Source organism: Falco peregrinus, chromosome 1, assembly GCF_023634155.1.
Source record: "Falco peregrinus isolate bFalPer1 chromosome 1, bFalPer1.pri, whole genome shotgun sequence".
Lineage (NCBI taxonomy): Eukaryota > Metazoa > Chordata > Aves > Falconiformes > Falconidae > Falco > Falco peregrinus.
In genome coordinates, this window is record NC_073721.1 from 47,714,153 (window position 1) to 47,727,343 (window position 13,191).

General features: G+C 47.5%; 1 protein-coding gene across 3 annotated transcripts in view; it reads left to right on the forward strand.

Annotated features, from left to right (window-relative positions):
• Positions 1–13,191, forward strand: part of GPSM1 (G protein signaling modulator 1) — an 82,971-nt gene that overhangs the window by 12,557 nt on the left and 57,223 nt on the right. Inside the window, exon 1 of one of the 3 annotated variants that reach the window (XM_055797444.1) lies at positions 10,102–10,979. The exons of the other annotated variants lie outside the window; for them this stretch is intronic. Within the exon in view, the coding sequence (XP_055653419.1) occupies positions 10,852–10,979 (128 nt within the window). The 5' untranslated portion in view covers positions 10,102–10,851. Of the gene's footprint in view, positions 1–10,101; positions 10,980–13,191 lie in introns of those variants that run through there. 3 annotated transcript variants of the gene reach the window in all.

A 13,191-nucleotide genomic window follows, 5' to 3' on the forward strand; every position in this document is an offset into this window, starting at 1 on the left:
CCTTCACAGGTTAAGGTAAGGAGCTATCTTTTCACCTGTCGCATCCTCCGTGTTGCTGCCGCTTGCGCTCCTGAAGTGCGTTTCTCCATGCAGGCTGCTGTTGTGCCTTATCTTTCTTTCGCTGCTAGATGACAATGTCTTTATGCAGGAGCAGAGACTTTTTTTTTCTTCTGAAGACATGCATTATTCAGTAGTCAGGATAAATGAACTCCCTGGATTTGGGCACGTGTGTTAAGTCTGATGCTATATCCTCCCTTTCACCAGTGCAAGGGATGAAGGGAGCAGTGAATTATTTCAGTGCTACAGAGCAGCCTGTGTTCTGTGTAAAGCCATTGCGATACCTGTGAGGTTGCAAGGAGCTAACCTAAACCTAAAATAGGCCTGTGGAGCAGTCTCCGCTAACCATTCCTGCTCATTCTGTCTCCTTAACTCTCTGTTTCCATCACACGGGTAATATATAATATAACGTTAAACTCTTGGCTTCGTTCTTTGTATGTGCACAGTAACAAATACTTGCCACGCCAAGGGGTACTGTGCAGCAACAGGGAAGGTGAGGGTGAGAAAGAAATATGGAGGATGGGGGGGAGGAATCAGAAGTTAAAGCCATGAAAGACATGGCCTTAGGAAGCTTCGTTTGGGAAGGGTTTCCCCTTTCCAAAGGGTATTGGGCTCTGCCTCTAAGCCAGCACGTGTGGCTGGTTGCCGCTGTGCACAGCGAAGGCAGAACATCCCCGTAGGCTGAGGATCTGCTCCTGCTTGCAGCTGGACTAGAAGCCTCCCCTGGTGTCCTAGGGATGGGGGAGTGTCTGCTGTGGCGTAACAGTAGCGTTTTGTCAAGACTGGGGAGAGAAGTAATGAGGTTTATAGAGGGTCTAGGTAGGATATTTTGCTGGAGTTGAATGTGCTACAGGCCTTTACCCCACTTTGTGAGGAAAGTGGAGGGTTTTTGGCATATAAAAGCTTAATAATCTAATGCTTCATCCTTTTGTTCCCCTTACCAAAGGCTCAATTCCAAGAAACATATGAAAGAGCATGATTTTATTTTTTTTTATTTGTAGTAAGTTTTGCAGTTCACTTAAGAAACAATTCATTATATAAACTAAGTCATGATTTTGTGATAGGAATGAGAAAATTATTAGGGAGAGTAGTGTTCTTGCTGTATCCAGGAGGACTTTCCAAGAAATGTGATGTTTATCTAAATTCCTCCTGTGGAAGAACAGGACCAAACCCTATTTCACACATGTAAAGACATACCGTGCTTTGATCTACGTGGCAAACTCATATAGTGATATATGCTTGCCTGCTAATTGAATAATAAACACGTAATTGAATCACACTAATATCACAGTGTTGGAGCAAAACCTGATGTGGTGCTGTGTCAGGGAGGCGCGGGCACTTGATTCATACAGACGTTCCACGCAGCGGTGCCAAGCGTTTCCAGGGTAGATGTTATCCATGGAGCTATACTAGGACAGAAGTGCTAAAAACTTGGGAAAATGCGGTGGAGGACTAAGCCACGCGATCCGAAGAAGAAGTGAAACCAGCTTGCAAGATGCTGGAGCTCCAGGGTTCCTCGCAGAGGCAGCAGACACCCACCACAGACTGTGCAGCGCAGTGCTAGACGGTGGAGTCTGTTCTCCTCGGATTAGCAAAGCAGAGCATGATTCTCACCTCCCATACGGACTGTGTTGCGGTGAGGTGATGGCCTGGCCTTCTGGGAATCCTGCCACACCCTGATGTAGGGGCTTGCAGATGACTCTTGATGGCATGTACAAATTTTTCTGTAATGCCGTGAAGAACCCAAAAGCACTTTTGCTGTTGCTCTGCTGGGCGTGGGCTTGCACAGAGGAGCTGTAGAAACTGTGTCTAGAGATGCTGGCTGCAGGGGACCCCTTGCTGATATCTGGGCTTTTGGGGAGCCTCTGCTTCCTGGTTTTTCAGACAGGTGTGGAATATTATCTTTACAAAATCCAGAGGGATGCCCTGTGGCGGTGCAACAGCCACAGAGATTGGCAGTGTCCCACGCCTGAGCTCTCTCACTGTTTGCCAAGGCAGCCTTTTAAATGCACGAGTGTGTCTGGGCTGATTTCCGACTTTTAGCACCCCTGAAATCTTCTGGGAGAGCACGACAATGCTTTTAACAGCCCTCAGAGCGTGAGACAGCTGCAGGAAAACAATGTCGAATCGGTGCAATCTGCTCTGCAACAGCTTTGCCAAAGAAAATCTGTCCTAGTGTCTGGCATCGCTTCCAGCGCAGCCGCAAGCTCTGCCCACCCGCCTTCTGTGACCTGAGAGAACCACCTTTGGGGCTTTCTGGTTTGGGCACAGAGGGCTGTCATCACCAAGGCACTGTCACACACTCTCACTGCCGTGCTCTGGCTTGATGTCACCCTCTTCACTGGCTTTACCAAGTGGCTGAAAAAAGGAGTTGTTTGGCTTCACTGGACTTGATCGCTTGGTTTCTGCTAACTAAGCTTTTCGGCGAGTTCTGCAGAAGGTAAGAGGGCCAGGTTCGCACTGTTTCTGTCGCTGAGGTCATATCCAAACCCCTTTCAAGTGTGAGTGTTGGTGCTAGAGGGTTGCAGAGCATCTTGAGCAGTTTCTTGGTGAGTTGTGATTGTTCAGCATCTCCCTGGCTCAAAGCCTGGATGGCCCAGGATCAGGGTGTGTGATTCCAGATAGATCCCAAAGGCCTCTCTCTCTTGGACTAAAATACTTGGCTTGGGGCTGAAGGGAAGCGGATGAGACAGGAAGGGAACAGAACCAAATGGGCTGTAGGTTGCTGAGGAGCCAGTGGAAAAACTGTGGTGCGAACTTTGCCGTCGTTGCCTTTTACCCTGCATGGTGACAGCAGTCCACGTGCAGTGCACTGAGCACGGGTCAGTGGTTTGCGTGGGTGTGTGGGTAAGAAAGAGGCAGCATGTGGGGGGCGTGCGCAGCCGCCGACTGCTGGTGCTGGGCAGATGCTGGGGAGGGTTGGGATGTGGAGGGGGCATGGGCAAGGGGCTGGGTGCCTGGGACAGGCAGCGGTGGGTTCCTTTGTCTGGTGGGGCTTAGCCATTAGACAGTCCCTGGTGTTGCCGGGACTTGGCAGCATCTTTTCAATATGCAGTTGTTTTCCTGCTGCGAGTCTGTGCTCCAAGGCAGGAGCAATTGGCAGGTTGAGAGAGGAAGGAGAAGTGGGGGCTGTAGTTGGAGGGATTTCCAGGCAGCTTTAACTGAGAAAAGACTTGGGCCTGTGGCCTCCGCGTTTCTGGGAAAACAAGACTTGCTTTCACTTGGCTTCGGAAAAGCAGCCTGGGTGTGCAGGAAGGGAAGTCTCAGGAGGCCCCTCAGCCTGTGCAGTTCCACAGCACAACTGGAACAATTGTGCCGGGCTACACTTGTGGAGCTGAGCTTGACCCTGCTGGCAGCTGGAGGGGTGGCAGGAGTTGGGGGAGGCTGTGACACCTTGCAGTCAAAGCTGTCTCATAGCTTGAGTCCTGAGCTGCATGCTTGCTTTGTCCAACCTGAGCTGGCATCATTGTGCTGTAGCTCCGTTAGGGTCCATGAGGACTTGTCCCTGGCTCTGATGAAGAAGACAGGAGGGGCCAAAGTGTCCCCTCTCCTCTCCCCTCCCAAGAGAGCAGTGGTGCTGGGGTCCAGGCTGGCCCCATGGGGGCTGGCTGCTGAGTGCTGCTGTGTGTCTGTGGGAGGCAGGTGTCAGGCCGTTGTAGAGAAGAGGTGTCTTGAGTCTGGACATCTCTCATTTACAGTGCTTCTCAATTTGGAAAGATAATCCCCCAAACCAGTATCCAGCCATTTTCAGTAACAATTTTAGCATGAATGAACCCCTGTATATTGGGGGGTAATGAAAGTTGAATAGCATAAATAAAATGGGTAATAAATAAATCAGCTGTTTTCATTGTATAGCTGTTGATAAGCTATTTGCTTTTCTAATGTCTATCATTATACTTTAAATAATGTATACATTGTAACTCACTGTATTTTGTAGCAGGAGCAGTATACTGATTTAAATCACAGCATATATTTTAGTCGAGAGGATGTGTTGACCTAATTGCCGAAGTAACGTTATAATGAAAAGCCATTCAGACTGCATGTCCTCTCTTGCCCTCTGGTTTCTGGAAGTAACTGAAGGAAACAGCACTTCACTTCTGGTGAAATCATCCCAGGAGTGTTGTTTCATTGCAGTGTGATGGATTAATTTCATTGAAGGCACTAGCACCGTACAAGAAAGCAAAATGCTCTTGGAAAACTCGGGAAGTTTCCCTCATTGTGCTGAGTTCATTTCAAGCATCCTCAGTGACAAAATAAGAATGCATAAAAATCCATCCTGTTGGAGGTGCTGGCTGGCTTGGTACTCTGTATGGCAGATTCCAGATGTTAGAGCTGTTACCTTTGTGGTCTGCAGGTGAGAGGGGAGAGACAAATAAGTGACAGCATAGATCGAGCATCCTCCTTTGTGCCTCCTAGGAAGGAAAGAGCATCCTCAGATCGGAGCATCATTAGTTCACGAGCATTTGGCAGGCTAGTGCTGCTGGCCTCCACACTTATTTTCCTTTAGCTCAAACAGCGAGTGGTGGTGGGGTTTATATGCTGCTGCTGAGCCAGGCGAAGTGATTATGTTCCAGGCTACTTGGAAGGTTTCATTCTCACACTTCTTGAAAGTGAGTTCTCCTGCACAGTCCCGCTTCAGAGCCATCTTAATCAGTTCCTATGTTTGGTGGGTTTATTATTAGTATTTGGGAGTCGGAACATGTTTTAATGAATTAATTTTCAAATTGGTGCATCCTTAATGATAATTTCCTTAGACTCTGGAAAGTATTTGCATCTTATAATTTAAGTGCTCTGAAACTGGGCATCAAGTGAGATCAGGATGAGATGAAATTCACATTTGCACCTTAATCCCACCTGAGCGTTCTCAAATGTTGCAGGGTAATTACATCCCGTCATGATCCTTTGGTATCTGAGTAGTTTTGGAGCATAAAGGCTTAAGTTTGTGCTCATTGCTTTTTAGAGGTTTCACTGCTCAGATGACACATAAAAATTTCATTGTGTTCTCTGTTCTTGCTATGGGTTAAGCTGTATTTGTGGGAAGGATTTGGAGCATGGATTCAAGATAATTATTACCAGTGTATAATTTATTGAGAGCCTAATCCTTCCAGGTGTAGAGCAGGTTTCTGGAGGTTGTGAGTGTCTTAAGCTCCTGGAATTGAGGACATCTCTTTGGGCAGGGTAAGCTCTTCAGTGATTGTTTGGCATTATGTTAAGCTGATGGCACGAGCTGTGTGAGCACCCTTGCCTGGGTGGAAAATGCTGCACCTCATCCCTAACAGAGCAGCTCTAGTCTGAGTGGTTCACTTGGTGCTTGGAAAGAAGGACCTGGCAGAGGTGCTGGGAGCCAGGGCTCCTGGATTCCCTTCCATTCTCTACAGTTGATTCACAGCGAGGCATAACTTGTCCACAGTGTCTTAGCTTCCTTTTTGCAAAATGGGGTAATAGCTACCCTCGTATCTTTGCAAAATATTTTGTGGTCCTTAGGTTGAAAAGTTTCTACACATACCAGTTCAGCATCATAAGTTTCTTTGCAAAATGCTACTAAACCAGCAAATAACTCCTGTTTGCCTTTAGTTCTCGCTGTCCTGATGGATCAGAGCCACAGAGGTAGTCAATCTGCATCGCCTTTGGTCACATGGAGGGTTGTGTGCAGCCACAGGGTAGTTGTATAAGCAGGAGAGTGCTGGATGACTTTTGCTTTCAAGCAGGCAGTGGGGAGTTTGAATTTGAATTTCTGACAATGACACAGCTTGTTGGAACCATTATGAATTGAAATGGGGTCTTATTCAGCTCTGCTAATAAGAGGGTAAATGCAACTAAATACAGCTGTCTTCCTCACTGTCATTTGGTATTTATTAGCAAATATGCGGTGGAATTGAATCCCTTGTAAGTACTCTGCAGCTAATGGTGGATAGCAATTAACTGAAATGACTACTGTTGAGCACTGATGCTACCATCAGTGCGTGGAAGAGGAAATCTGGAGCCAGCACACGGAGCCAGCACGCAGACCCAGCAGTTTCCAGAACTCCCTGTAGTTTTCCCCTTTGGATTCTCTGTTTCATGCCCTTATCAAAAAAAAACTGCAGTGAAAATCGCTTCATCTTGGTACTCCCTGGAGCTCCAGCTTGAACAAACACTTCTCAAGCAGCAGTGTGTGTGTGCGTGTGTATATGTATGTGTGTGTGTGTATATATATAATCTTAGCATTTTAAGTTTGGGGGTCACTGGAAGGACTCACTGCAATACTGTTGCCAGTGAAGCAACTGTGTGGAGTAGAAAACTTCTCCCCTCCAGGTGTGTTGGTGCCTCTGCAGCACTTCGCATGCCTCAGGCGACGTGAAGGAAACTGGACCAGATGCTTGGAAAGAATTCAGAACCTGGGTGCAGCATTTATTGTTTCATCGTTGGCCTTTCCTCTCCAAACAAAACGAGAGGGTTTGTTTTTTCCCCTTACTAATAAGGTGACATGTAGGTCACAGTGCCCTAGAAGTTCTGCCCTCCATTGAGTGGAGGGAAACCAGCTTCTGCGTGCGAGTTTCAAACCACCAAAAGTAGTTTGAGTCAGGCTAATTTCACGTATATCTTGATTTGTTTGTCACCCTTCCCTGCCAGCCTGTGTTTGATATGGTGCCTTGTGAGGAAACTGCTTGTCAGGAGGGGATTAGTGCTTGGGTTGTGCCGTGAGTGGGAAGCAAGGGGTTGTGCTGCAGGGAGAGCTGTTGGCAGGGTGGAGGGGCATTGCTGGCCATGTTGCACAAGAATTGGTCTTAGAAGTGAGCTAGTTGAGTATTTTCATCAGTGCCCTCCATGCAAAACAGAGCAGGTTGCTAACGAGCATGTTGATGTTAAGGAGGTATGAGCAGTACAGAGGAGGATGAGTCTTGAATAGGAGGAACTGAATGATTGATAGGTCTGGTGTCATGGCAATGTGATGATCTTTAATGGTATGAAGTTGCAAGCACGTGCACTTAGGAGCTAGTAATATTTTTTTCTCAGAGGTGGGAGCTCATCATTTGGGAGCAAGTGAGAGGCAGCTGTGCATGTGCTGTGATATGATGATGTGAGCCCCAGCTCATTTTGAGGAAAGTTGCTTGATGAGGAGTGAGGATGTTGCCTGGGGCAGAGTGGCCAGAGAGCAACTGCCTGAAACATGTTGTGAGTGTCCCAGGCAGAGAGCAGCAGTCTAGTCTGGCAGCTTGCAGTGCTGGCCCAAGGCTAAACAGGTATAAATTCACCACAAATCAATCTGGGCTGTGCGTCAGGAGGATCTGGGATAGCTTTCCTCATGTAGGGAAGCCCATGAAAATGGTCAGACTCTGTGAAGCACAGCATGGGCTTTCACACTGGTGAAGTTCATTGAGCTTGTTCCTGTGGGATGTGAGCTCCCTCCGTCGTGTCCCTGTGCATGGTTCCTCTCCACCCTGGGCACTCGGAGCAGCTCCTACCTGGCTGTGTTACCTGCTGGTTTGGAGTCAGCGGGACGGTGCTTTCTGTGTCCCGGAGCTGTGCTAAGGCTGGGAAAGGAAATTATTAAAGGTGAGTACTTCCCAGCTTGATGACTTTCTTTAAGGATGTGCTGCCAGTTAATTATTTAAATGCATATTTAGTTAGTTAAACCAGTGAATACACATTTACACTAAGCACCTGATAAATGTGGTCCTTTTTTGATTGGGGAAAAATGTTTAATTAGCCCTGTCATCAGTGCTCTGAAGTTACATTTATTTTTTGTATAAAATTCAATTAGTTTGCAAGTAAGATGCTAAAATCAACAGTAGGTTTTACTGTTGTTGGTGTTCCTGGTGAGGTTTTTTTTCTGTCTTACCTTGTGTCTAAAAGTTTGGGGTTTTTACTCCTGACTTCAGAACTACGGCAGCTCTGGCTGGGAATGAGTTTTCCAATCATCCCCACTAATATGAATCAAATACCTTTTTAATTTCTTTTCCCCCTTCAAACGCAGTTTCACCTTGCAGGTAGCAGAGCTTCTCTTGCCCTGTGAGATTTAAAATATTTAAGGCAGCAGACAACTGCCTCCTAGCTCTGTCTTGTGGCTTGATGGATTTGTTGTCAGCAGGGTAAGTGTTGTGAGCAAGACAGTCCAGACAAGGCAGCCCTGGATTTGTAAAAGGGAGGGCTGGGGTGGGACACATCTAATTTCTGGACACTGTGGTCTCCTCTCCACCTGCCTGGAGCGGCCATGGGGCTGAGGTGCAGACCTGAGAGCTGGGATTTCACTGTGTTCTGCTCTGGCTTCTGCGGCTGTTATCTCTTGGGCTGTAGGGAGCTGTGGCAGCCCTGAGCTTGGGGTCAGTGCATAGCCCTTGATCTGCAAAACAGCTTGTGGCTAAAGGCAGTCTGTACTGTTGTTTTCCAGCCCAGCTGGGGCAGGACAAGTGTGATGTTGTCCATGCAGTGTTATTTTCTTGGAATATTTGGCAAGGGAGACGCAAGATTTGGGGGAGAGCAGGGTGATGTGTAGTGTTCCCCCTCTGGGGACCTGTATCATCACACAAGTCCTAATTATAGTGCTGTTTTGATAAGTCGTAATGATCATTGTTGACGGCACTGATAACACCTTGTGCTGGTTGCATTGTTTCTTACTTGGCAGTGTTCTCAGCATCCCCAGTGCTCCCAGGACCCTCCCTGCCTTCTCCATATTGCTGTGTTGCTTGAAAACATTTGATATGTAAGAGTCCTTGTGTTTTGCCTGTGCACCTTTTGTAAAGGAACATTTTCACTCTAATTGTTTCAGCTGGCTTGCCAGCCAGCCAAAAGGCAATGACACATCATCATTAGCTGCTATCTGACAGGGATGAATGACCCTGGGAAATCTTGTTGTTAAAGGCAATATCTGCTCTTCCTGCTCTTCACTGCTCTTTCTGCCTTCAGAACAGCTATTCTTTGAAGAAGAAGTTAAGGAGGAGGGAGAGAGGCCCTGCCCTCTGTATTGGAAAAAAGAATTCCTCATCCCTGTCACCGCATGCTGGAAGGTCACCTTATTCTTCCTCCTGAGTGTCAGAAGCATCATCCATTCCTGGGTTTGAAATTCACAACTGTCACATTGATGGGGGCCAAGTGATCTGCCAGCGTTATGCCACTCATTCATTCCTCTGGCAGAATGCTGTGCAGATTGCCTAATTCATTTGTGGCCAAACGTTGGGTTTATATTTGGCCTCTTACTGCTTTTAAAGAAATTGTTCTTTTTGTTGTTGTTTCTTAAGTGCATATATTGCCCTTTTTGAAGTATGTTTCACCAGAGGATCTTAAAGTGCTCTGGGAGCCACCTCCATTGCCATTGTACAGATGTGTATGTAAGCAGAGGTGAGGAGGAGCTGAAGGACTTGCTTAGTGCTCTAGTTGGGAGCTGATGCTGGGACTCGTTGCTGTACGCACCAGCACTGTTCTGATTTCTAGGTTACAACTGGTGCCTTCAAAACTTGGTTCATTATCTGGCCAGGCTTGACATAGTCTGTCATCTCCATGCATTCAGACGAAGACGGCTTGCTGTACATGGTGTAGTCTTTGTTTTGGTCTAGGACCTGATCAGGGGAGGTTTTTGGACCTTCCTGGCTGCTTGTGGTGGGCCTGGAATCCGGGATGTGACTTCTGTGACTCCTTGGAAATCCTGCCTATCTGGAGGAACATGCAAATCTCTGAGTGCTTTGTGCTGATTCAGGCAAGGCTTACGAACAAGGACTGCTTCAAGTGAGCTTCTGCCCCCTCCCTATGTCTTTGTTCCAGCCCACAGTCAGGGATGCACTGTGCTGTTAGCTAGAAGGTTGAGCAAGGTGGGAGAATGGCATTAACGAGCCCCAGCGCCTTAGCTGTAGAAAAGCAGCTCATGTTCTGCAGTGTCTGTCTTCTGAACCACACCATATGGCCGAGTCCAGCACCTTCAGTTTGTCAGCAGTGATTTGCTGGCTTAGGAGGGCCTGAATCTTCTTTTCTGGTATTATGACGTGAATAGCAGGTGCTTGCCAAGGTGATACAGGCCCAGGCATGTTGCCTGCGTGTCAGCAGAGGAGAAACTTAATACCTGGGGGCTCTGCCTTTCCGGGTGATGGTTTGGAGCCCATTTAAATGGGCAGGGATGCGCTCTATGGGATCCCCTTTCTCCTGCTTTTTCCCAGTCTGAGAACTGCTCAGATCGTTTCTGGAACTTCCAAAGCCTTCTGGGTGGCTGATGGATGAGGTGTCTTTGGAGCCTGTCAGACTAATGAGTGGTTCTGCCCAAAGGTGACCCCTTTTTTGGAGGAACCCTGAGCTCCTTACCTGACAAGGACAGGTTTGTAGCAGCAGCAGTTCTTCTGCTCTTGCAACAAAGAGGCACCGACAGGAATAGCTGATGCAACCACAGAGGCAAAGTGCTGTGGGAAGAGACCGATTCAGAAAGGAGGAAGCTGCTTGCCTTTGACCATCTGTGGGATGTTCTAGGGCCCTTTGTCTTTGGGCAGCGCTAAAAATACGAGTGAACCAAGATGCTGTTTTGTTCCTGGGTTTCAGCTCTGAACTCACCTGTCTGCTCCCTGAAACCAACAGTGGGTGAAGGACATGGTATTTCTTAGAGGAAAGAAGACTTTCTTTAGGTCTCTGGAAACAAAAGCAATGCTCCTTTCCCCTTCCCTTTCAAGAGCACCATACGGAGAAAAAAAAAAGTGTCCCAAATAACACAGTTTTGAGATTTCAGTAACTGAATGGTGATGCTGCCCATGCAGATGGAGTGAGAACTGGAGAGCAGTGCATGTTGTACGGACATGAAGATGCCATCAGCACCTTCAAAACCCCCAGTTCCTGCATATGAACTTAACAGAGAGACCTCTCTGCAAAATGGTTCCAAGTAGACCTCAGCCCCGCTGCTCCCTTCTGCCGGTGGGCTTGGAGCTCTGGTTTTATGTTCAGACAATGCGCAACCTGCAGAAGAGAAGGTAGGGGAGGTCTCGGGCATGTGCTGTGGGAGGAACTGGGGCTGTGATGAGTCTGTTGTTGTTGACTGTTTTACCTTTGCCAGTCTGTCAAGGCTGTTCAAGTTGGCTCACTTGAACAGCAGATTCCCATCTTCTACCAAAATTGCCCTTCTGTGTTTTTCTTATGGACAGTTGAGCTGTGGCCTTTGGAAGCTGTTGTATGTGGAGTGTTTGTGTGCTGGAGTTTGTTCATTGACCTTTAGTTGGTTCCTCTGCCCATGGCGTCGTGTTTGAGTGCTTTTAAGGCTGCAGTGACTGAACTGCATGCAAAGTTGCTTCCCAAAACTAGCTCTGTCCGGGGGATCCTGGAGGGTGTGGGAAGGGCAGGTGGGTTTTAGAAGTGGGTTGTGTTTCTATTAATAATTGTTATCCTTGACTCTTGTCCTTTTAAGTGGCAACAAAAGCTTGGCAGAGTGCGATGCAGAGAAAAAGCCTTCACTCCCTTCCCCTCGTTTGCTTAGGTCCCAAACTGAACAGTGATGTTAATTAGATAAGTCAGATACTCTGCAAAACAGCCTGTTCAAGGACAAACAGATTTTAATTAAAGGCTGTGTGCACTGGAAGGTCATGTCACTGCATTGTGCCTGAACAGTTACTATGGGAACACCAGGAAAGCACCCAGAAAGTGTGAGTGTGTGTGTGACTACGAGAACACAGGTCTTGAGGTGCAAATTTCACTTCTGGTTATGTTTCCACTGGCAAATATGGTCTGAGTGAGATGCCACCCTTGGGAGTGTGTAGTTGGGTTTTGTTGCTGTAGGGTTTTCCGTGTTGCGGGGGTGGGAACCCTTGCTTCAAGCTATTCAAATCACACAAGTTTGGTCTGAGCCAGACTACAACGCTGTGAATTAGGGCAACTGATTTCCAGCTCAGTTTCTAGTCTGTTTATAGTTGGTGAACTCAGTTTCTTAAAGAGAACCTGGATATTGGGAAGAGTTTTGTTTGTGTTGAAACTTGAAGTGACATTATTTTGAGGTTTGCCTCGGTCTTTGCAGTCTTCTAACTGGAATCCAACATGAATTCTTGTGATAGTGGCTCATTCCTGCATTTCAAGCCCTCTCAAGGTTCATCTCTGCTAAGCTGCCTGAATTTAATCTTGCTGACTTGAGTATAAGGTGTTCTTGTCTGTCTTCAGTCCCAAGCCTTCTTTCAACTGTTTGGGATGTATCAGCAGACTTGTCAATAGCCTGATGCTAGATAACCACTCTGGTGATCTACAGACCATGAATGTGCCTTGGGACTGATGGAGGTTTGGTATGATCCCCAAATGGGTCCCTCTAATGCAACGTGCAGTAGCAAAAGCTCATTCTTACTAATTTTCATGTGGTCTAGCAAGAGGATCCATAGAGAGAATTTAAATATTTTCAGTATTAACACTTACTATTTTTTCCCCCCTATCAAATAAGTTGAGGCAGGGACTGATGCTGCATTGGCACCGTAAGCAGCCTTCTTGCACAAGTAAAATAGCCACTGAAATGTGGGCTTTGCAGTGAGCTTGAAATCTAGTATTTGTGTGGGAGTTTGAAAGCTCAAATGAGCTGCTTCACAATCCTGTTCTCCCTCTTGTTACTTGGTGGTTTTGGGAACAAATGAACCATGAGACAGGAAGGATCACAAGTGTGTTTGAAGGGAGAGTCTGAAACCAGGTCTTTTGCTCTTTGGTGGTGGTTTTTTTTTCCTGTTTGTTTGGACAGCCCTTGTGGGTTGTCCTGCTTTGGAAGATACCGTTGGGCTGCCAAACGTTGGGTGTTTGGAGCCATATGGAGCCGACTCAGCAGGGAGATTGCCAGGCAAATAGGGCTGGATTTTGGAGAGTTTATGCACCGCTTATAGAGGAACTGGCTTTGTTTCCTGACAGCTGAGAAAACGCCATTCTGCCTGTTTGTAGGGAAAATAGATCAGGATTGGTATTTTGTACGTGCGTCTCCCCGTGCCCCTCCGCAGCAGTGGGAGGCAAGTGCTGGGTGCAGGCGTGGGCAGAAGGTACTGGAGCAGGAGGAACTGTGCCCTGAAGTCAGTGTGGTGGGAGCATGGGTGCAGGGCGGCGGGTTGTGCCCTCAGGGAGAGAAGGCAGAGCAGCACAGTGCCCCGGCTTGGCCAGCACACCTCAGCCTGGGTCTGCAGAGACCCTGGCCCTTGGGTTGTAAGGGTGGCTTTGGGGGAAGCATGTTCA